The 26,810-nt window shown below is 39.0% G+C and overlaps 1 protein-coding gene across 5 annotated transcripts in view; it reads left to right on the plus strand.

The window, feature by feature from the left end:
* Nucleotides 1-26,810, plus strand: part of KCNIP4 (potassium voltage-gated channel interacting protein 4) — an 862,256-nt gene that overhangs the window by 389,487 nt on the left and 445,959 nt on the right. The window contains exon 1 of one of the 5 annotated variants that reach the window (XR_012158706.1): nt 21,381-21,586. The exons of 3 other annotated variants lie outside the window; for them this stretch is intronic. Coding sequence is in view for 1 of the 2 variants with exons in the window: in XM_073342394.1 (XP_073198495.1) it covers nt 21,487-21,586 (100 nt within the window). In the remaining variant the exon portion in view is untranslated. Of the gene's footprint in view, nt 1-21,380; nt 21,587-26,810 lie in introns of those variants that run through there. One more of the 5 variants, XM_073342394.1, reaches the window with a different exon arrangement.

The raw sequence follows: 26,810 nt of genomic DNA on the forward strand, positions 1-26,810 counted from the left end.
AAATTGTGCAGGAAATAATTAAATTCATGGAGGTAAACGGTAAATGGGATGTAATGCAACATAGGTTTACCAAACATAGATCATGCTAGGCTAACCTGATTTCCTTCTTTCAGAAAATAACTCTTTTTTTTTATAAGGGAAGTGCAGTATATGTAACATACTTGGACTTTAGTAAAGCATCTGACACAATACCTCATGGAATATTATTAGTTAAATTAGGGAAGATGGGCATTAATATAAGAATTGTAAGTAGATAAAAAACTGAGTGACTAAAAGGGAGATGGTAACAGGTTGTGCTGAAAGGTGCATTTTTGGACTGGAGGGAGGTTACTAGTGGAGTTTCAAGGATCCGTCTTTGGAACCAATCTTAGTCACTATTTTATTAATGACCTGTGCACAAAACATAAGCATGTGCTAATGATATTTACTGATAATACAAAGGTGGGAGGCACCGTCAATACAGAGGAAGGTCAGATTATACAGGATGACCTTGAAGAAGGGAGTGACAGAAATGGTATGAAATTCAGTAGTATGAAGTGCAATATCATGCACTTAGGGCCTAATAATAAGAATTTCTGCTACAAGCTAGAGACTCATCAGTTGGAAGCAACTGAGGAGGAGAGAGACTTGGGTATGCGAGTAGATTCCAGCATGACTATGAGCTACAAAAGTGATGCAGCTGTGCAAAAAAGGCAAATGCAATCCTAGGATGTAACAGGCAAGGCATTTCCAGTAGAGCTAAAGTAGTAGTAATGCCATTGTACAATTCTAGTCACCCATGTTAAAAATAAATATCTAAATAAACTGGAACAGGTGCCAACAAATAGCTACTCTGAGCAGGGGAATGAAGGGCCTATCATATGAGAGAAGACTGAAAGAGGTTGACTTGTTTAGCCTAGCAAAAAGAAGGCTTAGAGGGGATATGATTGCTCTCTATTAATACATTAGAGAAGGCGAAGAGCTATTTAATCTAAAGGACAGTGTTTGCACAAGAACAAATGGATATGAAGTGGCTATGGACAAATATGGGCAGGAAATTAGAAGAAGATTTCTAAGGTCAGAGGAGTGAGGTTCTGGAACAGTCTTCCAACAGGAGTTATGGGGCAAATACCTTAATTAGTTTTAAGAGAAATTGACAAATTTATGAGCTTAATTGTATGATGAGGTTGCTTGTGAGGAGGCAGGGATCAGGTGCCCTTGGGCTCGCTTCCAGTTTGTGTCTTATGTTCCTAAAAGCTCATGCTGCAGGGTTTCGGCTGTCTACTGTCAGAGGTCAGGAAGGATATCCCACCAACCCATGTATTTTTTTTTTTATTCATTCATTTAAAAAAAAATCTCCTTCCTCTGAAGCATCAGGGGCACTCACAGCTGGAGATGGGACACAGTCTGGAGAAAGCCAGAGCTCTGAGATGGCACTGATCATTCTCTCTCTCAGGTGCTTGGCTGGCTAGTTCTTCCTCACATGCTTAGGGTCTAACTGATTGCCATGTGTGGGGTCAGGAAGGAATTTTTTCCCAGGTCACACTGGCAGTGATCTTGGGCTTCCCTTCCCCCCCCCCGCCTTTTTTTTTTTCTGCAGCATGTAGATGCAGGTTGATTATCTGGGTATATCTCACTCAATTGTTTCCCTGCCACTCTGTGGGCTACAGGCATCAATGCACCTCCGTTGCTTCTAGTCTCTGCCTGTGGCACATAACAGTCTGGTCTTCTATGGGTGGTAATACTTTGGTCTAATTTTGGTTGTTGAGTTTAGCTGCAGGTGCTTGTTGGTGGCCTGCGATATACAGGAGGTTAGACTAGATGATCTGGTCCCTTCTGGTCTTAAACTCCACGAGTATTTACACACATGCCCAGCCTTCTGTGGTATTTTTATTTATTTATTTTGGAGCCCTTTTCCCTATCTTTGCCTCCTGCATGTTTCATTTCAACATTATCTATCTTTATCTTTTCCTGCTCTTTTGTGTTTTTCCATTAGCTCAGCCTTCCAAGCCTATATTGCTAAACATGTACTGTTTTGCAACTTCCTCTGTTTGGCAAGCAAAGTTCTCATCTTTCCCCTTCATTGTTGACCTAATCCTGAAAGGTGCTGAGCACCTGCCTTTCCCAGGGCTTGTCACTAGGAGCAGCAGGTGTTTAGCATTTCTTAGAGGTCAAGCTCCATTTGGAGCCTTTAGTCCTATGACTATTTTTCTCACTATCTATTTATCACATACTTCCCAATCTGCATAATTTTCTGATAAATGATATAGAACTGCTGTAAACATGTCTGCCATCAAACCCCTCTTTGCATCAGATTCAATTTTGCACACTTGTTTGAGTTTTAGCTGCTGTTAGATTGTAGATAAATAAAATATTATTTAAATCAGTGTATTATTTGTGTCTTCTCTGCATTCTCTCATAAATGTGATACCAGTCTGAATTGCATAGGTGGAAACTAAACATAAACAAATTCAGACTAGAAATAAGGCACACATTTTTAACGGTGAGGTAATTAACCATTAGAACAATTTATCTAAGGTTGTGGTGGATTCTCCACCACTTGGTGTCAATGTAGGAATTAATAGGTGAAGTTCTATGGTCTGGGTTATGCAGATTGCCAGATAAAATGATCACAATGGCTCCCTCTGCACTTAAAATCTAAAGGTCTAGGAATTTCTCAAATTCTCACATATATTTTGGGGTGTTCATGATTCTTAAAATTGAAATGTCCAACGATTTCCTAGCTTCAAATTCTGCTCAGTTTGGTAATGAGCCACAGGTAGTTACCAACTGGCTGATTAGTTATATGAGAAATGTTAGTGACTTCAGACGAGTGCCCTGTGAAGAGGTATCTACATGACTGGAGAACCACTGCATAACTGGCAAATCTGCTCACACAGTGCCTCAAATGACTGAAGCTGAATCTCAGTAGTGGAACAGGGTAGGGACAGATACAGCACTGCTGGCATCTATGCTAAGTCTGCTTTGTAGCAAAAGTTAGTCACTTTCCAGTGCTGTCACTCCAGGACCTTTTACAAGTATTAATGCCTCTTACAGTAAAAATCAAGTGCTATCACATCTGAGATTTAGCCCTTTTTATTTGGGGGCGGGGGCAGGTGGCAAGCTAAAGAATTTTCCTGGAAGAATTAGAAACAATATACATACTGAAGTAAAATATTTCTACTGTAACTTAAACCAAAACAATTAGGCCCAAAGACTAAAAAACAAAACTAAAAACTTTGTGGGACTGGATCACAATTGGTGGCTAGCTGATAACTGGCTCTTTTCAAGTCGGTTAAGTTTCACTGTGTGTGCTGTATTTACTTTTTGATTTAATATAGTGCCTGTAAGCTTTGGCTATTAAGCAGAGATGACAGTCAAAATTCCCCATATGTATTAATCTTTAATCACATAAAGCTACCTTTTCTTTTTTTTATGTTAAGTGTTTCTTAAATATTTTTCAGGAGTTATGGCCAGATCTTCACCCCTGCCCAGCTGCTTTGTCTTAATGAGGGATGTTGCCCTAGAGGGGCATCCAGGGATTTCTCTGACCATCCTTGAATGTCATAACACCTGCATAGCTGGCTCTGGGCCTCCCACTGCTGCCCAGTAGAGTACAGGATGTATCTGGGGGTGAGGATCACCAGCTGGTGTACCAGTCCCTATGAGACTAATTTACAGTAGCCTTTAGGCTGTTTTAAATTATTCTGGGGACCTTTTCAGCCCCTGCCAGGTGCCTGATCGGGGAATGGAAGAGTGGCTTAGAGCCACCACCCTCAAAACTTTCCTCCCCACACCTACAGTTCCTTCAGCAGTGTTGAGCCTTACTCCTTACTGTTTGATGTGAAATTGATCTGTGTCAGAGAGATCAATTTAAAAAGGTCTTTTTGTTGATATATGCTTCTCATCTTGAGAATTAGATTTAGTGCCCTTCCCATGGAAGGCAAGGATGGCACCTGCTATGAGTATATTTTATGTCCCCATGTGTGTACTTTATGGTCCTCAAGTAGAGAAACCTTCCTTGTGAAGAACCATTGGCGAGTACTTTTTCTGTTTTACACTGTGAAGTGTTTAATATACTCTCAGCATAGAGAAACTAACCCATTTCTCTACCTGTGCGTGAGACAAGTCTGATCCTTTTTTCTGTTTCTAAAGCAACACAAGCTAATGTGTTCAAGCCGTGTTATTCAGTGATACCAGCAATGCTGATGGCAATGTAAGCAGCATTTCTGTGGATCACAGTTTATCAGTTGTACTCCCTTTGCTTCCTGGCAATCTAGCCTTTTAGTAGCAGGGCACAAATAGTGAGAGAGTAATGCATACAGAATGAGGGTTTACCATTTTACAGTAAGATATTTAGACAATAGAAATAGTAGAAAATTAAATTTCTCCAAAATACTAGGTACTTTTAGGTAAATGAAATTTTAGGACAAAGTTCGTGTAATATACCCTTTTAGTAACAAAGTGTACGCTCAGATCATTGTCTCTTCTTTATTCCTCCACTCTAGATAAGCTAGTGCAAGATGTAAATGTTCACTACTAAAAATTCAACAGGGTTAAAAGAATGACTTGTGGTAGAGTGATGATACACAAAAGCAGCCCCTTACTTTGGAACGCTTCCCTTTGTTATTGCTTGGTCAGTATTGATTCTCCTCACTGTTAAATTGCCCTATAAGAACTCTTTTCTCAGCATGCCTTTATGGGGTCTCAGCCTTTGGCAGAGACAGGCAGCAGCAACCCTAACATGGGGCCTTTAGATGTGAGCGGGCTCGTGCCCTCCCATCTCCAGAAGCTCAATAGATGCAGCCCTAATATGACCATTTTGCCTCTCACTGGTGCTCCATAGTCAACCCTCTTGTACTTTGGTAAGTATTTTTAATTCCAGTTATGTTTTTCTCCAGTTTCTCCCTTTTCATTCCTGAGCAGTTTGGCACAGTCTAACACTCATCCTACCCAGATCATTGGCTTCTCTTCTTATGTAAACTGTAGAAAATATAGTTGCTTATGAGTGCAAATTCTCCATATTAAAGTTCAAAGAATCATACAGATCATGGTGACATTTTGAATGTAGGTCAGCATATATAGCTTGACTAACAATTTTATCTGTCAAAAAGTTGATGAGGCAGTTAGGGGAAACAATAGGTGAGGAAAATACCTAGTAGAGAGGTCATGCTTGTTTTAGTGCATGTTGCCAATTGAGGTATTTCAAAAATTACATTTCTTATTATCTTATGTTGTTCTAATGTCTCTGAAGTATTCTGAGCCCCATTTGTTACACACTGCCAGTAAAGATAATAGCAGATATTTTTTGCTTTCATTAAAACCTTTGTATTGGTCATTAAAAAGACAGGCTTCAGAGTAGCAGCCGTGTTAGTCTGTATTCACAAAAAGAAAAGGAGTACTTGTGGCACCTTTAGAGACTAACCAATTTATTTGAGCATGAGCTTTCGTGAGCTACAGCTCACTTCATCGAAAGCTTATGCTCAAATAAATTGGTTAGTCTCTAAGGTGTCACAAGTACTCCTTTTCTTTTTAAACATAGATCTTTTGCAATGAGTAACACAGATCTTTTGCAATGTTAAACAAAGGTTTTTCAGGTTTCAGAGTAACAGCCATGTTAGTCTGTATTCGCAAAAAGAAGGTTTTTCACACTCTGCATTACCAAAATGACAGGAGACCATCTGACAGACCTTTTAAAGGTGAAAGGACACATTGTCTGTTTACTTTTTTCATAAGAACAGGCAAAATTCTTATGCTAATAATACTTCCAAGTCACTGTGTATCAGGAAATCTCAAATTGTATTGTATGTCCTTAGCTATTTGTCTGTAATGTGTGGAAGGAAACATTGTGGTGTTATGGGGGACTTCAGCATATGAGTGTGATGGGGTATGGACCCCACACAGGCTCCAAAAAGGTTAATGTGGTCTTGAGAGGCCAATTAATATATCGCAGGCTGAAGGACGTACTGACTGCCCTTCTGACAGCCCCCATTGGCCGGGCACAGCGAACTGCGGCCAGTGGGAGCCGCAATCGGCCAAACCTGCGGACACGGCAGGTAAACAAACCGGTCCGGCGCACCAGGGGCTTTCCCTGAACAAGCACCGTTGAGAACCACTGTTCTAAGAGCTGAGTTACTGGGCGGGCATTGGCCATATAAGCTGAGCTAAATTATCAGGTATCGACAGAAACTATGTTCTTGCTTCTCAGCAGTTTCTGTCTTTTCTGCCGGCTGAATTTTAACTCCTTCCTGACAACTCCATATGGGCAAAGAGGGGACAGTCACAACTAGTAAAATATCCATATGTGCATATTCACATACCCACAGATACACGCTTGGTACTTCAAAAGGGCTAATTTATTAAAGGTAAAGAAAGCTAAGTGAAATTGTGTGGAAGGAAAACTTTAGGTAAAAAAATGGAAAATTGGGAGCTTTTTAAGAAGAGTTTATTGGATGGTCAAATAGCCACGATTCCATAATTAAGCAACAGAACAAATTTGGAAATTTGGCTAAAAGTTCACTTTTGTTCAGTGGTGAAATGAAGGCAGCAATTAGAAATGAAAATGTAATATATTAAACAATGGGGGAGAAGTGGATTTAAATAACAATCAATATAAATTTGAAGTTATGACATGCAGAAAATTGATAAGGGCAGCTAAAGTAATCGGGGAAAAAAATCCATGGCTGGGAGGGCTGAGGACTATAAGGAGGGAGTTTAAGGAAGAAAAGAAATTCTAGCAGTGGTATAGGCCTATTAGGTGGAACTGGTACAATTATTATTAATGATGCAGAAATATGCAATACATATTTCTATCCTGTATTTGGAAAGAAACAAGATGATATACCCGTATCATATGAGGATGACATACTTTCTAGTCTATTAGTAAAGTAGGAGTATGTTAAACAACATCTGTTAGAAATAAACATTTTTAAATTAGCAAGCCTGGATAAATTGCACCCAAGACTCCTAAAAGAGCTGACTGAGGAAATTGCTGGACTACTAGTCTTAATTTTTAATAAATCTTGGAATACTGGGGAAATTCCAAAAGATTGGAAGAGGGCTAATGCTGTGCCAAAGTGCTAAAAAGGGCAAGCAAATTGACCCTGATAACTCTAGGATAGTTGGCCGACATCAATCCTAGGCAAAATAATGGAAAAGCTTATACAAGAGTCAATTGACCTAAAATTAAAGAATGTTAATATATTTAAGGCCAGTCAACACTGTTTATGGAAAATGCCTTTTGTCAAATAAACTTGATTTCATTGTTAGAGAAGATTAAAAGCTTGGTTGATAAGTAACTACAAAAGTCTAAATACATTAGAACTATGTAAAGCGTTTGACTTAGTACTACATGACTATTTCACCTAAAAAGTTAGCCCTATACAATATCAATAAAGCACATGTTAAAAGGATTAAGGACTGGCTAACTGACAAATCTAAAAAATTGTAAATAGGAAATGTTACTAGTGGGGTTCCACAGGAATCGGTTCTTGATTGTATAAACAGGGAGCAGTGAGGCGACTTTTACCTCTGTATATGACATTGGTGAGGTAATAGAAAAATGTTTACTGTCTGCTGTCAACACTTTTAAAAGAATGTTGAAAAATTAGAGTTTTAAAAGATCTATAAAAGTAATTTGAGGGCCAGAGAAAAGCTCTTCCAGTGAGGAACTTAGATCTATTTAGCTCATCAAAGAAGATTGAGAAGTGACTTGATTAGTGTGCTAAGACCATAATGGGAAGAAAATACTGGATACGAAAGGGATCTTAAATCTAGCAGAGGAAGGCATAACAAGAACTGATTGGCTGTAAGACAAAGCCAGACTAATTCAAATTGGAAATAAGGCATACATTTTTAACAGTGATGAGGATTAACCATTGGAACAAACTGCCAAGGGAAATAGTAGATTCTCTATTTCTTGATGTCTTCAGTCAAGATGGGATACCTTTCTGCAAGACGTGCTGTATTCAGACACAAGTTATTGGGCTCAATACAGGGGTGCCTGAATAAAATTTAAAGCCTTGTAATATACCGAAGATTGTACTACATGATTTAATAGTCCCTTCTGGCCTTAAATGTTATGAATGATAATAAACTGGGCTTAATAAACTGGGCCTAAAGCAATTATCATTAGTACACAATTACTGTTATTCTTGTGTTTGTCACATAGGCCCTGATCCATCTTGCAAACGCTTTCCCAGGTGCTTAACCTTAAGCACAAATGATCCCAGCGACCTGACATGGCTTCCTTTCATACCTAAAACTAAACACACAAATGTTTGTAGGATCAGGGCCTAAATCTGTGACTGGACCAGAAATAGAGCTTAAATCTCTTTGCTTTAGGTCTTGTTCTTTAATTTCTAATATACTTCTCCATCAAACCTAGTATCAAAAATAGCATACCGAGAATCCTTATTCATGAGAAGGAAAAGTCCATGGCTCCAATTGTCTTTCTTTCTCAATAGCCTTCTGAACAGCTCATGAAGGAAAAGGGGTGTGGCAATGACTTTATAAGCCACCTTTGTATTCTATAGGCATGAAGCCACTCAGTTTGGGCTGGTCTAATACTAAGGCAGGCTGAAGGCTGCAGTAGCTTTTGTTGGCTAACTGTCGCTCCAAGGATCAGTTGGGGATCACAGGTATGCTGTGGTCATGACCACGTTTTGTAAATCTCCACTACTAATGTGCTTAGTGCATTCATAATTTATAAGAGGTAACAGGTGTAAAAGAGAGGATTTTAAAATATATTGTTCTCGATCTTCAGTGGAGTTGTGCTAACTTTTGCCTGGAGTGAATGTGACCCCAGATTAGTAAAGTGCAAATAAAATATGCTGCAATATAAAAACAATTTACCCTTTAGCTTTTTGTTAATGCCAGTGTATGCCCTTGAAACCAGGGGTCAAATATTGCTATTTTCTGTGCACAGAACTCCCTTTGATAGTAAGGAGAGCTTTTACTGTGGATCAGTGGATCTGTTATCCTGCCAGAGAAAGGTAGTGTTTCATAGTTTATCTGCTTTTGAATATAAGTGAAGCTGTTCACCTAGAACAAAGAGTAAAAACATTGGAGGGAAGAGTTTTTCTCTGGTGTGCAAGTAGAATAATTTTACTGTCAAATGATATAGCTGGAAGAGTGCAAAAACCAGGGTCATGCTCACCTTCAAGGTAAAAGAAACATGGAAATTAAGGAAAAAATTAAAAGCTTATTTCTAGCTTGACTATTTTGATAATGGCAATGGTAAGTAAAATGGGAGGAAAGGAGAGGGGTGGCAGCGGTGGCAAACTTGTTTTTGCAGCATATCAGGTCCATAATACAACTGAGAAATGGAGACTGTATGTGTTGATTACCACATCTGTTAATGGGCTATTGAGGAAAGCAATGAACTTGCAGGAGTTAGAGTGAAGAAAGGGGTGAATGAGTAACCAATGAAATTTAATTAGCTCACAATGTTAAAGGATCACTGAATTTGGGGCAGGTTCTCAGCCATGCTGCAGAAGCTTTGCCTGGCAAAGCGGCCCTAAAGCTGACTTACCCAGCTAGCAAAGTGTTCTCTCCTGCATGGAGAAATCCTCAAGAGGGGCAGAGACACTAAAGTGTTTTACAGTAAAAATATCTGTGTATTTTCACTTTCTTACATCCAGCTCCTTAATGAAATTTTTTTCTAGGCTTTTTCAATTATTTCCCACTCTTCCTCAGTCAGATAAGTCTGCTTGCTAGATTTAGAAAGTGTCTGAACCAAAACTACCAAAATTTCCATCAGACTACGAACTGAAGGCAAGATGTGGATTTTTTTTTTTTAAAGGAAGCATCACTGGTGCTTTTATATAATGCCAGAAAAATGGCTTCAAAATAGGTGCTCGTATTCTTGCCATGTGTCGGCAGACTTCATGCTGGTTATAAACAGTTTTCTGAAGCATGTAATCACTTTTGAGACTATTTTAAGATTTATAGGTAAATCAAACTCAAAGGCAGCACTATTGTATTTCTCAACATCTGAGAATTACAAACCATTTTGAGAGAGTGTTCTGGCTCATCCAGACATGTGCATATTCTGTTCCATACATTCCAGAACCAACCAGAGATGATATAAATCAAACCCTAATCTTTCAAGTGCAACACATCTGAATTTTAAATAAAGGCTGCTTTCAAAAGGTTTAGAATGATCAGAACTAAAGAACCAATTAGAGTGAATAATCTGATTCAGATTTACATTTTTGGAATGCAAATGAACTGGTTATTGAAGGGAAGGAATTAATTTTGACAGAATCCCAACAAGTGTAATAGTGTAAAAATCTGATGATAAAATAGAAACATCTCACAGAAAAGAGGAGAAACAAGTGTATGAAGACAGATTTTACTATTAATTAAAATTTTGCTTTGGTGAATTTAGTGCTGTGGAATGATGCAGGACTCACTGTTCTGTAGGATGAAGTTTTCTCTTCAGTCATGTAACAGATGCCAACAGTTCAGGCTTCTCCATACTGTCCCACCAATGTGCCTCAACGCTAATCTGAAAAGACCACTTCCAGAGCTGAGAAGTTAGTGTAGTCTTCCTGCCTGTCCTTGGGTGCCTCTGCTGAGACTGCTAACAAAGGTGGGTGTGTGTGTGAGGGAGGTGCATGCAAAGTGGCCACCTGACCTTGTAACTGTTAACTAATTTTGATAGATCAAACAGCCATCAGATAGTGCAAGGCCATATTATTATTACTTACATCAACTCCATATGCAATATCTGATAAATTTTACTATGTGAAGGTTGGCACAGACCCTTTGGGGGTGCTGACTGCTCTGTTGCACCCATGTTTCACTTCCCATAATAAAGTGAAGCAGCATCAGCCTGGATATTGAGACGAGAACTCCAGGGAAACTAGAACTCTGGGTCTTGATACTGCAATGAGGTCTGCCTGCACAGAAGTACTGCAGCACTGTGGCCCAGATGGGTTCTTTGTATGACTCAGGGATCAGAGAGGGAAACCTGAATGCCTTTGGGAGTCTGACCTACTAGAACAAAGACAACTGTGCAGCCTTACTAGTGGAGGGGCGTCATAGTTCTCTGGCAAGCTCAGGGAATCTGTAGGGGCAAACATGGGAATTAAATCCTACAGTCTAGGTTTTGTTTTATATTCAAGGAATTTTTGTGTAGCCAGCCACTAGGAACTGGTGAAGATGTTTGATCTGGACTCCCTCTGGTGCTGTTGTGATCCTAATAGTTAAAGTCCCTCTGAAAAAGCAGGTTATTTCTTTGAAGCATAGGTGCCTGTGGTGTTCTGGGGAAGTGGAACTGAACCCTGACCACATGCTGATATTTGACTCAAAGTATCAGGCGGTTCAACGGATACTGCACTCTAGACTTCCTTGTTGGTTTTTTAAGCTGGGCTTTATAGAATGCTGTCTGGTTTCAGTCTCCCCTGTTGGTTCACATGGAAGTATGAGCTAGAATTTTTTGGGACTCCTACTGTTGATTACCATGAAAGTCCCTTGTTATCTGTGGTGAGCTATTAATGAGCTAATAAGGGATTACAAGGAAAATGCCTGGCTGTCATCCACATGCTGTATCAGCTGAACTAAAGGAACTGTTCTATCTTATTTGTATGTAGACTTTTTTTTTGCTAAAAGTTTACAATTGATATAAACATTAACTAATAAAGCTGACAGGGAGCTTTACAATCTTTCAGTCTAGAGCAGTGTTTCCCAAACTTGGTATGCTGCTTGTTTAGGGAAAGCCCCTGGCGGGCCCGGACGGTTTGTTTACCTGCTGCGACTGCAGGTTTGGCTGATTGCGGCTCCCACTGGCCTTGGTTTGCTGTGCCTGGCCAACGGGGGCTGCAGGAAGCGTCGGCCAGTACGTCCCTCAGTCTGTGCCGCTTCCCACAGGCCCCATTGACCAGGCACAGCAAACCGCGGCCAGTGGGAAACGTGATCGGCCGAACCTGTGGATGTGGCAGGTAAACAAACCAGTCGGGCCCGCCAAGGGCTTTCTCCAAACAAGTGGCATTCCAAGTTTGGGAAACACTGGTCTGTAAGGATAAAAATACAGCAAAAAAACAAATATTTTCCTATCTTTGAGGTATCTTCTCCCTTTTGATAACCAGAGTAGGGTATAAACTGAGAATAAATGTTCACATTCAAATACCAATTTTATTGTGACAAATGGTCTGGACCTCTGTCTCTGATAACTTGGAAAATGAGCATGGTGGGATTGGTACCAGGGAAAATGCCAATATGTTTGCATGTTTCTGCCCCATCCATTGCCTTGTCAGAGTGGTCTGCAAAATGTGATCTGTTAGCCTAGTCCCTAAGCCTTTGAAAGATGACGAATAATCATATCATTCAGGATCTTTGTATCGTCAATGGGCCATATCTTAGAAAAGTCAGTGAGATCAAAAGGCTATTGTAGGTATCAAGTAACTGGAGAAAACTGATTTTGAAAATGGGGGAGGCTGACCTAGATCAAGGCAGATATCTGGCCATAGCAAGAAGTTGGTATCTGGACAGCAAGTGTTGTAGGCAGGTTGACCAAAGAGTGATAAGAGAATTTCACTCACAAGATGTATGCTATTCACTTTTCTTTTTCTCAATCATTATGCAGAAAATTCTGTTTTCTGGCATCTAGATATGTTAAGATCCATTTTTCTTTTCAGACTATTTTCTCCCTGGCTTTGGCTACTCTTCTTCTTTTTGTTAAGATTACTGTTGTAGGGCTAATTTTACAGATGTTCCTGGAGGGAAAAAAAGACCTCTGCAACATCTAAGGAGAGACAGTAAATCGTAAAGAAGCAAAGCTTATCAAACCTGGTCTTTTCTTAGGAGCCAAATGAATTTTGGGGGTGCAAAAAACACTGAACATTTTCAATATTCACATTTAAAAATCTCTCTTTCACTTTTCTTGCTGTCTTCATGACAATGTATATAATTTTAATCAACACAAACCTTCAGTGATATTTATAATTCAATACTATTTTTAGTTGCTTTATAGCTGAGCACAAAATGCTTTTGAACTCCTTATAGTAAATGATCCAGCGGGGACTGATTTTATCATGTCGCGTCTAGATGCAATAAATTGATCCCCAAGCACTCTCCTGTTGACTCCTGTACTCCACTGTCGCGAGAGACGCAGGCGGAGTTGACGGGGGAGCGGCAGCAGTCGACCCACTGTGGTGAAGACCCCGTGGTAAGTCGATCTAAGTACATCAACTTCAGCTGCGTTATTCACGTAGCTGAAGTTGCATAACTTAGATTGATTTTGCCCCCCCCTTCCCCTCCAGTGTAGACAAGGGCTTAGTTACCCATTCTGGGATGGCAGGTGCAAATGTAACCCACATGCCTAATGAGGAGATAACTCTTTAAAAGTGCTAGAGAGAGAAGGGAATTGTCTGGGTCCTGGCAGCTAAGCAGATGCACAATTAGCATTCCATGCCCAGAAGCTTCTGGAATTGAGTGGGGTAGTTCCCTGGGCATGCTCAATAGGTTCCCTGTTGCTGGGCTCACAGATTCCATTGAGGGCCAGCAGTTAGGGCTGCTGCTTCACACGAGGCCATGTGACCTGCATGGGTTGGGAGAAGCTCAGCCACAGGATCAGAAAGCAGGTGGCTTTCCCCTAACTCTGAAGCAATTTGCAGCAGGTTAGTCCTATTCACTTTTTAACGCAGGGAGGCACTGGCAGTGTTAGTTATAGTTGCCCCCTCCTGTTTCCTTTTTTCCAACTTTTCATGTTAATTAGTATCCCTTGAATGTTTTTAGCCAGACTGTTTTTAGTTAAATGGTTTTAGCCGGTATGGTTCACCGTTTTCTTATTTAAATGTGATGGTGGGGAAAGAGTCACTTATATGGTGCTGTTTTCAGTTTTGTTTTTTTTCCTCTTATATACTTAGTACTGATTGGTTAGCTAATTAGTTCGCTGACTCCATAGTCCAGCAGAGGAGTAGAGAGAGTCTGCCTGGGTTTCAGATATAGATTTCTGGAATGCAAGCAAGAGGAGGAAAGATTATTTTGCAGTGCTTTTAACTCTGTGGACTTTAAATAGTCAGTGGATAAAGATTCTAACTGAAGCTCAGGTGAACTCCAGCTCAGCTTTTGAAACTTTGCATTGCTTTTCACGGTGTGTTTGTGGGGACTAACCTGTTTAAGTATAAACCAAAGAAAAATTCACATTTATGTATAACTGTGTATCTGTATTAAGATGATGTATATGGCTGATGAAGTAGCCTTGTTATGTAGTAGAAATTAAGCTTCTATTGTTTGTCATAAGATTTTTATAGAACTGGTTCTTAATTCTTAAGTGTCCTCCCTCGCCTTCCCCCTAGACTTGTGGGGAAGTTGACACTGTAATCCTTGCTGAAAATCCCCAATGACTGAATTCTGAGTCGCCATATGCTTTTCTGTAGGGACATGAGTGTTCAAACTGTGGCTTGCAAGCCACATGTGGCTGTGTTACAGTTAGCATGCAGCTCAGCTGTTTGCTCAGGGAGCAGTGCTTCCCCCCCATTCTCCGCCTACCAGGCTGGGAGGGAGGAGCTTGAGGCTTCTGTCCTGTGGTGGGGCTAGGGGCTTCTGCCAGAGACTACTGGTGTCTGCTCGTAGTGGGATTTAAAATTTACAATTTAAAAGGTTTGTGCCCCCCCCGCATGTCCCCCCTCTTACCCTCGGCGGCCCCTCCCTGCAGCACCCATGTGTTAGCTCTGCATGGAGAGGCAGCTGGGAGCAGCAGGGAGGGGCCACTGATTTAGTTCCACAGGGAGAGGCAGCAGCAAAAACAATGTCTCTTTCTGCAGCTCCCAGCTGTTTGCCACAGTCTCTCCCCACAGCTGCCACACCCAGCTTGCCAGCTCCAGTAGCTGCCGTGGAGGGCGGGGCCTTGCGGTGTCATGTGACTGAGTGGGGTCAGCAAACCCTGGCAAAAATCTGTGGGGGCACACGGCATTCCCTCCATGTGTTGTTTCTGGCTTCTGCCCAGTGGGGAAGGGATTCAGGGCTTCAGCCCCATAGGGCACACTTGCTGGGGCTCAGGGCTTCAGCCTCAAGATGACACCCCCTCCCCCCCGACTGAAGCCCGGAGCCACGACAGGCACGCTACAGTTCTCAAACTTCTGAAGATTGGAGGGTCCTTAACTTTGGTGACCCCTGCTATAGGAGTCATGTTTAAGCACTAGGAAGAGGGATAGCCATGTAAATTCTAGCGGCCCAAAGATTATGCGGACTTGCTCTATCATCCTCCCTGAGGGTCCTGCTGTGGAAGAACAGCCTTCACTTGTAATCAGGATTCCATAAGATCCCTGACTGTGTAGGTTTCACTCACCCTCACTCACTCACCAAGTATTAACTCCTCTTTTGGCTGTGCTGGTAAGTGCCATGAGGTCAGTGCTGGCCTGCTGCAGGTCTGCCAGCAGAGTAAGAGATAGAAACTGCCATGCTGAGTCAGACCATTGATCTAGCTAGACCAGTAGCCAGGGCCAGATGCTTCAGAAGGAGGAGCGATAAACCTCAAAAGGCATAAGTGTGTAATAACCTGCCTATTAACACAAGTTTTTCTCTAACTCCTGTCATTTAGGGTTTTGCTAGCCATCTGAGCCTTGAGGATTTATATTGCTTATATATTCTTCTTCTAGTAAGGTGACTGTAGATATTTTTACTAAATACATGTCTACTTTATTTAAGACTCTCTAAATTTTGGCACTGACAATATCTTGTGACAGGTGAGTTCCAAAGACTCTGCATTGTGTGTGCAAAATAGAATATTTCATTTTATCTTAAATTTGTTGCCACTTAATTCCATTTGGTCTCTTTCTGGTAGTATGGAAAAGTTAAATAGGAGCATCTAATTAACCTTCTCTGTTCATTATCTAATATTCTTCGGTCCTGATCCCAGGTAATCCTCTCCTGCCAGGACTAGAGAAACCAAACTCTTTTAGTATTTGCATTTAGTATCTCTAATCACTTTCATTGTGCTTCTTTTGATCCTCATACTTTCTTTTTAAGATGGGTTGGTGAGAAAGGGGCACAGTATTCAAAGTGAGGGCATAATTAATGATCTGTAGAATGACATATTTTCATTTTTATTGTCTATCTCTTTAGTATAACCTAACATTTTGATTGGGTGGGGGCTTGCTTTGCTTTGTTTTATTTACCACCACAGGACATTAAGTCTTGTGTTGCTACAAACTTGTTTAGGTGAAAATATTCATCAGGTGATGTTAGTGTGATACTCTTCAGTCTTCAGTGGGTGTATCAATGAATGCTTCAGGAATTACTCTGGGAATGTTTTGAGAGAGAGAATCAAAGTCACAACTAACCAAAAAAATATATATATTTTTTTTGGAAGAAAGGGGGTTACGGATGAGTTCATGCCACTTGCCCTTCATTTACTGGTTCCAGGCTTTTTAAGGTGACCCTAGGTAACATTCAGCATTTTAGGCACATCCTGTACTGTGGTCTCCATTAAGCCATGAAGCAACTTTCTGTGAGACTTCACACCATAGCATCTCCAGAATGGCTCTGTATTGCTATAACAGCATATAAAACTGCACAATGAATCCAGTAAAATGTGGTTGGTAGACTTACTATCAATGAGTGGGATTTTCAAAAGCACCTGAGGGAGTTAGAAGTCCAAGTCCTTGTGTTCCTAACTCCTTAGGTGCTTTTAAAATTCCACCTTCTATTCCTCCAGCCTTGTTCTACATAACCAGGAATGTTTCAGAGATGCTCAGCATTTCTGATAATAACAAAGGATAATAATGCATAACCAAACTAAGAATACCATAGTATGTATTTCTGTTAAGTTCAGCACTTTGAGTCTCATAGTGCATGACTAATTTTATAATAGCACCCTAAGTTTGGAATAAACTTGGTGGAGATAAAAAGTTAAAATACTTCTCACTTTTTGGGAGGTAAATGACTGAATTAAGTTTCATGTAATCTAAAATCAGTTCTTCATAAACTATCAAGCTAAAATATAGAAAAATTCTAGGGGTCAACCCTATTTATACTTCAGTAGCATCTAGAGCCTCCCATCATGGATCAGGGCCCCATTGTTCTTGGCACCGTATACATGTATAATGAAAAGATGGACCCTGTCCCAATGAGTTTATGATCAAAGTATAAAATGAGAGAACAGATGTGATGTGATTACAATTAGCGTAACAAGCAGTGGTGGTAGCACCCAACTGCCAGCGCATTGACATGAAGTTTATAGATTCTACAATAGAGGAGAGTTTAGAGGAGGGATTTTAAGGAGGATAACAGTGGCAGTTTTGTAGGTTTTTTGTTTATGTTAAACCCATGTAGAAGGAGCTTCATGAGAGAGCAAAGGTGCTTGTAGGCAAGGCTTGCTTAATGTGCAAAGAAGGCTGGAATCAGGTCTAAGTCATGACCAGCCTTGACAGTGAAGACCGGTATTTGGTGTTTGATATAGAGAAATGTGAAAGGAGGTGGTGACATGGCTGGATTGACAACCAGAATGATGATTTTCACAGCACAATTTTGAATGGCTATAAGAGGGGAGAACAACATGGCATTTTTCAAGGACAGAAAGGAAGAGGTTACAGTAGTCCAGTTGTGAGAAAATGAGTGAAGTCTGAACTGAAGTTTTATTAGGTGTGTGGATTGTGAGGAAAGGATGAATCTTGGGTGTTGTGCCATCAAAATTTAGCCATGATCTAGATGTGTGGGTCTAGAGAGAGCCAGATCAAATATGACACCCAGGATACAGGGCTGGGTGACAGTGAAGGCTGGAAAGAGTTGAGTTCAATGGGACTAATCATGTGACTAAAGTTACTCCTATGCTTAAATCTTTGCAGGATCAAGCCCCAAGGTTGTTGGATAAGTGTATAATATGATAGCTGTTTGCCGCTTCAAACTTAAGGCGTGTGTGTGTGTGGTAAGCATAAATAAAAGCTCAGTTTCCTACTGCTTTAGATGTTCTGTCAAAGAAATATTTCGCAGAAGCAGTATGCTGATTTCTAAATATTTTAGATGTGTAACTTCACATCTGTATGGATCTATTCATTTGTGTCTTTGTAATGGTAAGTGTAAATGACTTGTTCAGCAGTCTGTGAATGTATGGGTGGTATTTCTTCTGTAATTATTAAAAAGGCTATTAAAGAGCTCCTTGTGTGGACCACAGCACTACTGAAGATTAAGAATAGCAGATACATTATTTGCAAATGTTTTAACACTGTGTCGAGATGCAGCAAAGGCAGCTACAGAGCTCTTAAATAGCTTGCTTAGTCCAGTTAAAGCTAGATCCCTTGTTCTCAGTCACTTTGAAATTTGGCTTTCAAACAGCTCTTCATTGGTGTCCTATATTATGTCTGTTGTAGAGACTGCAATTCATATATTTTTGCTTTTATGTGTGAGTATGGGGCAAATTCAGCTCCTTGCCATAGTGCACCCATACAATAGCACTTACTAGGAAGAGGTTCCAGTTAATAAGGGCCACGGTGCACTAAAAGGCCCAGCGGGACATGGTTAACTAATTGGCTTGAGAGCACATGAGGACACCTAGCCTCCCATAACTATGCAACATACTGACAACTCAAAACTTGAAGTTATGTATCACTCAGACAAAATGAAAGCATGTTGTAAAACAGATTCCTCTTCCCCAAAATTGTTTTAACACCATCCCTGGCACAGTCTACTTTCTGTACACCCACAGTTGTGTCATTTTCACGTGATAGCATGCCGTTATAAGCTCTTCATCACTACAGGTGCACAGGCTTTTCCAAAGGATAGTTAATAAACCATTTAAAGCAATATATGCCTGGATTAAGCCTGTGGTTTTGCAAATGATCAAGCTGTTCTCACAACAGGTTGCAATGGAAAGTTGCTTTTTAAATCTGGCTGAAAGGGCGAGTGGAAGATTTCCCAGGATGGGGAAATCTCTGGATGATGTAGCTCCTAACATGTATGCTGGCAGCAGGTGGCTGTGAGTAAAAACAGTAAGGTTTGGCCCATAGTAAAGTCTTAAATCTCATAATGATTGACTGCATCAGAGGATTTAATGTTTTATTTGCAATTCTTAACTATTTACTTAAGAATAAAATACAAAGGATTAAAGATACAAATAAACATTTGACAGGTTTCAGAGTAACAGCCGCGTTAGTCTGTATCCGCAAAAAGAAAAGGAGGACTTGTGGCATTTTAGAGATTAACAAATTTGAGCATAAGCTTTCGTGAGCTACAGCTCACTTCATCAGATGCATTCTGTAGCTCACAAAAGCTTATGCTCAAATAAATTTGTTAGTCTCTAAGGTGCCACAAGTCCTCTTTTTCTTTTTGCAGATAAACATTTGGTAGTGTAATGGTTTTGTGTTAGCTTTTTTTAAAGCTAGAACTATTACTGGATTTCAGATTTTTATATTTTAAAAAACTGCATCCTGTGTTGTGTGTGCGCTATACTTTTTATGCAAATGGATAAGTTTAAGTAACAGAGGTAGCTGAATTAGCAAGAGTCTCAAAAGTGAACAGCCTAGCCTGTTGTATGTTTGCCCCTCTACCACTCCTTCTGCTGTGTCCCTCAGATCCCCATCTGTAAAATGGGGGATAATTCTTCCTTTATCTCTTCCATTTTTACAATCAATTTTAGACAAGACCAACAAAACTCTTCAGGCCAAAGACTCTTAATACCTGTGTACAATGGATAGCACAACATGGACTCAATTTTGGTTGGGGCTTTCAGGTGCTACCCATAATAAGATAGTTGATACCTCTTATAAGATAATAAGATAGTCTGTGACCTCTTTGTCCATTAGTAGGGCGCCCTGGAAGAAGAAAACTTTAGCATAAGTGGAACATCTTTAGAAAAGCACCTGCCCTGAGAAAAAGGGTGGGTGGGGAAAGGATATACAAATAACTTGGGGAAAGGTGGCTTGAAAAGTCAAAGATAAGGTTTGCAAAATCATTAAGCCTTGCAGCATTTTTTAAGACAACCAGTGAGACTCTCATGTGAATTCCCTTTGAGAGGGAGCTCTCTGTACCTTGGGATTCTCCACATAATTTTTTTTTCTCTTTACCATTCTGAGGGTGGAGAGGAGATCTTCTTCTCCAGCAGATAATACTTGTCAGGCAGTAACATAGGGTGATATGTGCTCATCAAACCATCAGGCTTTGTGTAAATTAGAGAAAATTAGTACTCATATCATATAATTTGCCACCATCAATGCAGTTGCATTGGTGATACACTAGTTCTTATACTGTTGCTAACAGCGGTTTACCTGTCTTAACCATTTTCACAACAAAATGTTAAAAAATCCTTGATCCTGTCTAAACTAGGGATGAAATTCTGGTCTCACTGAAGTCAATGGGAGTTTTGCCATTGACTTCAACAGGAGCTGGGATTTCACCCAGCAGGCTTAGATTTATTGCAGCTCCAGCCCAGGCACTGTTGCCCATGGTGCTGTAATACAGCCCCAAGTTTTTCTGATGCATGCTTAAGTTATACTGTATGCGACAATGCCAGTATGGTAAGATGTAATAAAAATGGACCACCATATCTTTTGCTGTGGAAGCACTGTAATTCTGTCCTATGGTTAACACACTGGTATTATGTTGCTGCTGACCACGTAGAAAATACTTTGTATAGCTAAATCTCAAAATAAATAAATAAATAAAAAATAAATAACTTTTTTTTTACTAAAAGCTTTGCTAGTGAAGTCTTCTCTTCCCCCCTTCATGCTCCCTTTATCTTTTTTCTTTTTAATTTCTTTAATCTCACAAAGTTGGACCTAAAGCTGAAAAAGATAAACAGACAAAATGGAACAGGTTTGTACTTGGTTTTTTAAAGTACAAAAATGATTCTCTCTCTCTACACTCCAGGAATAAAATATAAATATACGTGGTAGGTAGAGCAGTGAATTCATAATCCTCAGGCTCTCTTTTTGACAAGAGAAACTAATTGAAAAGTCGTCTTAAGCTACAATATCTGTTTACAATTTGATTAATTTGCAGGAGACTATATAGTACTAGTTTTCTAGAAATACACATTTCAAGCCATTCAGATTTAATAATAAATCCTTCTGATTATTTTCATGTTCCCATTCTTATTTTGATATGAGGCCTTTTTGTCCCGTAGTGTCCAATGTGAGTCCACATATTAGTTAGCTTCTGTTACCTAGGCAACTGAATATCCACAACAATGCTACAGTACCAGCAGCACTGGCACAAGAAGCAGCATATTCCCAGATGTCTAGCTGTCACTCTAGGCATGTCATTTTTACAGGGGACATTTACTCTGTGACCTCCTGGGTCCTTGGGTGATCGGCACTTTACTTCATGCATGCCTGTCTTTCTGTGTAAGAGTGATAAGGAGCAAACAGATAAACCTGACAGGCCTGAGTTTATCTGTCTGCCACTCCTGGCCTCTGTTAGTGTAGACAGGATGTATTCACTCTCTCTCTCTCTCTCTCTCTTCCCCCCTTCCCTTGCAGTAGCCTTCTTAATGTAGTTTAATGGCTTTACAAAGCCAGGCAGAGAGCACTTTTCTCAGTGGCTGTGGTCGGATCATGACCTCTCACCATGAACTTGGAAGGGCTTGAAATGATAGCAGTTTTGATCGTGATTGTGCTTTTTGTCAAAGTGTTGGAACAATTTGGGCTGATTGAAGCAGGTGTAGAAGGTAAGGGAGTTTATTTCAGTGACTTCTAAAATATTTTTGTTATGATCTCTTGTAACAATGCAAGGGGCACCTGTAAACTAGATGTAAGATACTACCTGAGTCACCCAGAGATCGACATGCACAACAGGAGCTTTGTGGCTTAAACATTACAAGTTGTAGTGATGGTTTTTCTTTTTACAGCAAAAATTGCATTAAAATACTTTCAAGTACTGTACAAATATAAAACTAGATCTTTAGCAAAGACATTAAGATTTTAACTCCTTATTCATGTTTATAATCTATAGTTGTAGTAATATTTGATCACAAATCAGATTTCAAAATAGTTAACATGCAAATATTTTTATAATCTGTATAAGAACATCATCTGGGCTGGGACTGTTGTAACCAGCTATACATATTTTATAATATTTGCCAATCTGATTACAATATCCTTCATTATCAAAGTAAAACAATGTGTCTGGAGGAAATAACTGCAATCCTTGGATTCAAATGAACAACTCTATTTGCAAGTTTGTATTGCTTGATGCTGTTTATCGTAGACAATTGTATCTTATCCTTATTAGCAATAAAGTTTGTATATAAAACAGTAAACAAAGGAAATCAGGTGCTTGCATTTCTTAAGTATGGCTTTTCTGAATGCATCTTAGTAAACCATTTGATTATTGTGATCTTGTTCTTAAAGCATAGTTACTCTTTCCATTTAAGTTTTTACTCTACCCAGGAAGCTGGCTGCAATGTAGTACACAAATATTCAGATATTATTTTCCAAAATTTTACAAGGTCTTTGGCTGAAATAATCTATTTCTTAAATATTCCTGTAAGCCTGCATTTTAGACAATATACATGTGCTTATACACATTTGGGAACTCTGTCTATGAGCAGATTATGGTTTTATAGGCTAACAAGTAAAACAAATCTCAGCAAAATATATTTGCCATTATGACCAGGCTTAAAGTAATCCTGTGTGTGTAACCCTTTAGAGAAACTCATTCTTTTCTTCAAATGATCTTTTTAAGAGTGTTCCCTGAAAACTGTGTTTGTTTTTTCTCTCATGCTATATATGTTTAGAAATGTGTAGACTTAATCACAGCTCCTGAAAACGATGGTGTTTCCCACAGATATGTTATCAGATGTATTCTTGTTTAAAGCTTGTTTTGGATGGTTTGTAGAGTCCATGAGAGTGCATTATTATTGGTATACATAACTGAGACCTTATACTTTTGAATATATTATTAGAACCTGTTTTTTGTCTTATTTCAGTTTTGTAATTAACAAATTTATCTCAACTTCTACTTAACTTTTACCATTATATTCATCTACAGTCTGTTTAGTTGGTATATTTCTATATGGTCTGTTTAGGTATAACTGTTGTACCCTAGTGAGTTTCTACGGTAAAATCCACTATTGGTGTGTTTTTAAAATTATTATTTTATATATAATGGTGGTAATTGGGAGACAGACTATGGGGGTAGACTTGCTTCCCAGTGTCTATAAAATTCCTGTAAGAAAGATAGATAGATAGATAGGTTTGTAGAACAGCTGACTACTTTGTTAAAAAAATTCTGGAGTTCAAGGAGAACTGTCCATTTGCATATGCACACAATCTGTTTGGTTTTTACCCCTTATAACAAAGCTTTCTAGAATGTCAGCTGAAATCATAAGGGAAAAAATATAAAACTTATTGCTTCGTGGTATTCAAAGTGCTATCGGCAACAATATGTATGGAATAAATGCATATTTTATTGAAATTGCTCATTAGATTTATAAATGATGAAATACACAAAAACAGGGCTTACACAGAAAGTATGAATGGATGTCTTGGGTTTATTCATGAGCTGCAGCTTTACTCTCTGCATATTTCTCAGACCTGGAAAATGAAGGTTTTGAATGAAGCAAGAGAGAAATTAGTGTGGTGGTTCGTTGTTTTTTTGCAGTATTACTAGGGGGATTTAAACAATTGTCTGAGATGGTTTTGATAAAATCTATTTAACTGTGCTCTCACACATATGCTCCTTTGTGATACATACATTACATGTGTAAGTGCTGAAAAGTTCTTAGAACATTTAAAAAAAATTAAATCATACACCGTTACAAGTCCATTCATGATGCTTATATGGTTTTCTAAAAATGTTGGTGGTGTCCTTAAAATATTATTCTTTGTGGTATTGCATCGATTCAGCTTTCATTAGGTGACATCTCTTTCCCTTTTCTGTGCTCCAGGATTCAACTTTCCTACTTAGATCTCCTTGCATGTTATATGGAAAACTAATAGCTCACCTTGATTGACATTTGTAGGCTTTCTTTTCACAACACCAAGAGTTGTTCTGTGTCCTCAGATATTTTTTTTTGTAGATCTGTCTGGAAGTTACTTTTAAATTCAATAATTATGGATCCAAACTAGGACACCAAATCAAACACTCCTTTAACTCTGAAGTTCAGAACCATATTTGAACTTCAGAGTTCGCTCCTCCAGATGGAACGGAACAAAACCAACCCTTGGATCTGAACTCCCTCAAATTTGAGGAAGCTTGGATCTTGTGATTTTGTGATTCAATCAGCTACTTAATCTAGAAGGATCAAATACTTACCCAATTTAAATCAACTGCAAAATTCCATTTATTCAATCGGGATTCTGATTTAGCTTTAACTATATAAATATATGCATTATTCAGTATCTTTCTCAATATTGTGGTATTTATTTACTATGCAATGTTTGAATACATGCCATTATGCATTAAATGTAGTTCAATACTACGGTTCTTTTTGTATGCAAAAATGAAGTATTGTAATGGCAGAATCAGAATATTTTTTTATTTTCCAACCTGCTGCACTCAAGTAATTGGATATTTTGAATGGGCCTTTCCAATCATCCTCAGTTGCTGAAAGATTCTGCTGTGATTATAGTAGGAGTATTTCCAAAGTAAAAGGAAAGGTGTTTTTAAAAATGTATGACTGATATTAAAGGGAAAAACAGTATAATTATACAGATCACAGAACTTGATACTTGTAATGACTCTTCAATTGCTTGTGAATTGAACAGGTGCCTACTGTCCTGCTTAAGTGTACCTTATTGGTGGTTTTTCAAAGGTGAGTATCTACTGTATTGATACACTAATATTGGAAACATTTTAATGTTTTACTATGGTACAAATTGAAGTTTGAGATGTTCTTGATAAATTGTCCATGACCCTCTGGGGGAGAGGGGAGACAGGCTTGTTAGAGAAGAACAAGTAAATCAAAATATTCTAAAATCTTAAGGTATAACAGTCGTCAGAATATCAGTTTATATTTCATAATGTTTGTAGTTTTCTTATGAAAGGTGGTAATCTGTGTACAAGTTAGTCAAATTAACCTGGTACAGAAAGTTTTAAATATTTTCTCTCTGCATTTTCATTACTGTGGGTAAATTATTAAAGTTCAGGTGATCTAATCTAGCTTTTTAAAACAAATACGTAAGAATAAAGTTGATGTGCCTTATAAAGAGATCAACCCCTTCTCAGTTACAAAAATTTAAAATAGTTTTCTCTTAACAGTATGTTGTCAGAATTTGAATCTCCTTTCTAAAACTAAATGTATAATAAAAGGTTGTGAAATGACCCTGTTCAGTCAGATAAATAATAGACTATACACTGAGGGTTGATGTGGAGTGAGAACACACACACATAGCAATAGATACCGCTCAAAGCAATAAGTTGACACTAATAAAATTCACCAAGACATAAAAGCTGGCATAAAGGGTAGTTAATGTTGCACTGAAACATGGTTTGTTTCTTATAATTGCCCTGGCTCTAAAATGTTAATTTCATGATAGCAGTAATAGTTTCAAAAACTTCCTCATGAGCCCTGAGAGTGGCAGCAGTAGGTTGCACAGAACTTTACAGCTGAAATCATTATAATGTAGATAAATCCACTGGATCACTGTAATATGCCAAAGTTTCTAACCCAGTCTTAATGCTGGGTATTTTGATGAATTGCTTTCAGCTGGAAAACCATGCATGACCATGGATATATAGGGTGTTGCTGAGTGATGTCCTAGTGCTTTCTTTTTAACAAGCACTATGTGTGACTTGTAATGACAGTCTCTTGAGTTACTTGTGGCTGCTTTTTTGTTCTGCTCTGAAAACAGCAGCTATTAAACCTGTTTTTGTGACCCAAACTGCAGTCTGCTGGGAACTTCAGCGTAATCATGCTTCATTGTGATGTCCTGTGTGTGGTGGTGGTGGGGGATTGTCACATCAAACAATTATTATTGATGAGCACTAGCCTGTAACAAACACAGAGTTGTGCACCATTTTGCATTTCTTAGGAATTATACTGTAAACTTCTCCTTGATGTCAGATGGTGTTGCATGCATGGATGTTTTAAAATACGGTCCTAAATTAGAATGTGAATAGACCTAGCTGAATGTGTCATTAGGGAAGGGGGGGGGAATCTTGGACATTTTAAAATTGGTATTTTTGGTTACTCGCTTAGAAATAGTTCCTACATTATATCTTCAGATTTTTCAAGAGAAATTGAACAATAGCTGTTAAAGCAAACCCCTTAACAATACTCAATAGCTGCAGTGCAAGTAGATGGAAATCTAATATATTCAGTCAAGGAAAATTGTACTGTCTTTGTTCCATATACAATAAGAATAGGTCATCTGTACGTTTCAGATATTTATCACAATGGAGGTATAAAGTTCTGAGTACAATGTCTGAAAACTAGAAATGGGCAAAGTGTAAGAAGAGGGGCTAGGTAACCCAGGAAATTAATAATAATCCTTTAACTTGTAGCTCATTGTTATGACTAACATAATGGCTGAGAGTCATTACTTTCTGACAGCTGTTCAATTGCCTTTGTGAAATGTGTTAGTGGCCTCAATTCAATGCCCAGTGAAGAACTTAGCTCCTGGGACTAATTGCTACTTTTGAAGATGATACTCTGCATTTCTTTAGTGCGCTACATCCATAGATCTCAAACATGGGTAAATATTGCAGTTGATGGCTTCGGCAAATACTGCAAGGGTTTAATATGTATGGAGACTGCACCACTCTGTCACCCATAATTGACTGGGCTGGCCAATTAGAAATGATGCACACTGATAGAAAAACATCAGGATACTTACACAGCCATTGTCATGTAATTGACGGTACATAAAGAACATTAAGCTCCTGTGCTGTTAGCCTGATGCCTTTCACAAAGCTAAATATTTAAAATTAATCTTCAAAAAGTAATGGGA

This window comes from Lepidochelys kempii, chromosome 4 (assembly GCF_965140265.1).
Source record: "Lepidochelys kempii isolate rLepKem1 chromosome 4, rLepKem1.hap2, whole genome shotgun sequence".
In the NCBI taxonomy this organism is placed as follows: Eukaryota; Metazoa; Chordata; order Testudines; family Cheloniidae; genus Lepidochelys; species Lepidochelys kempii.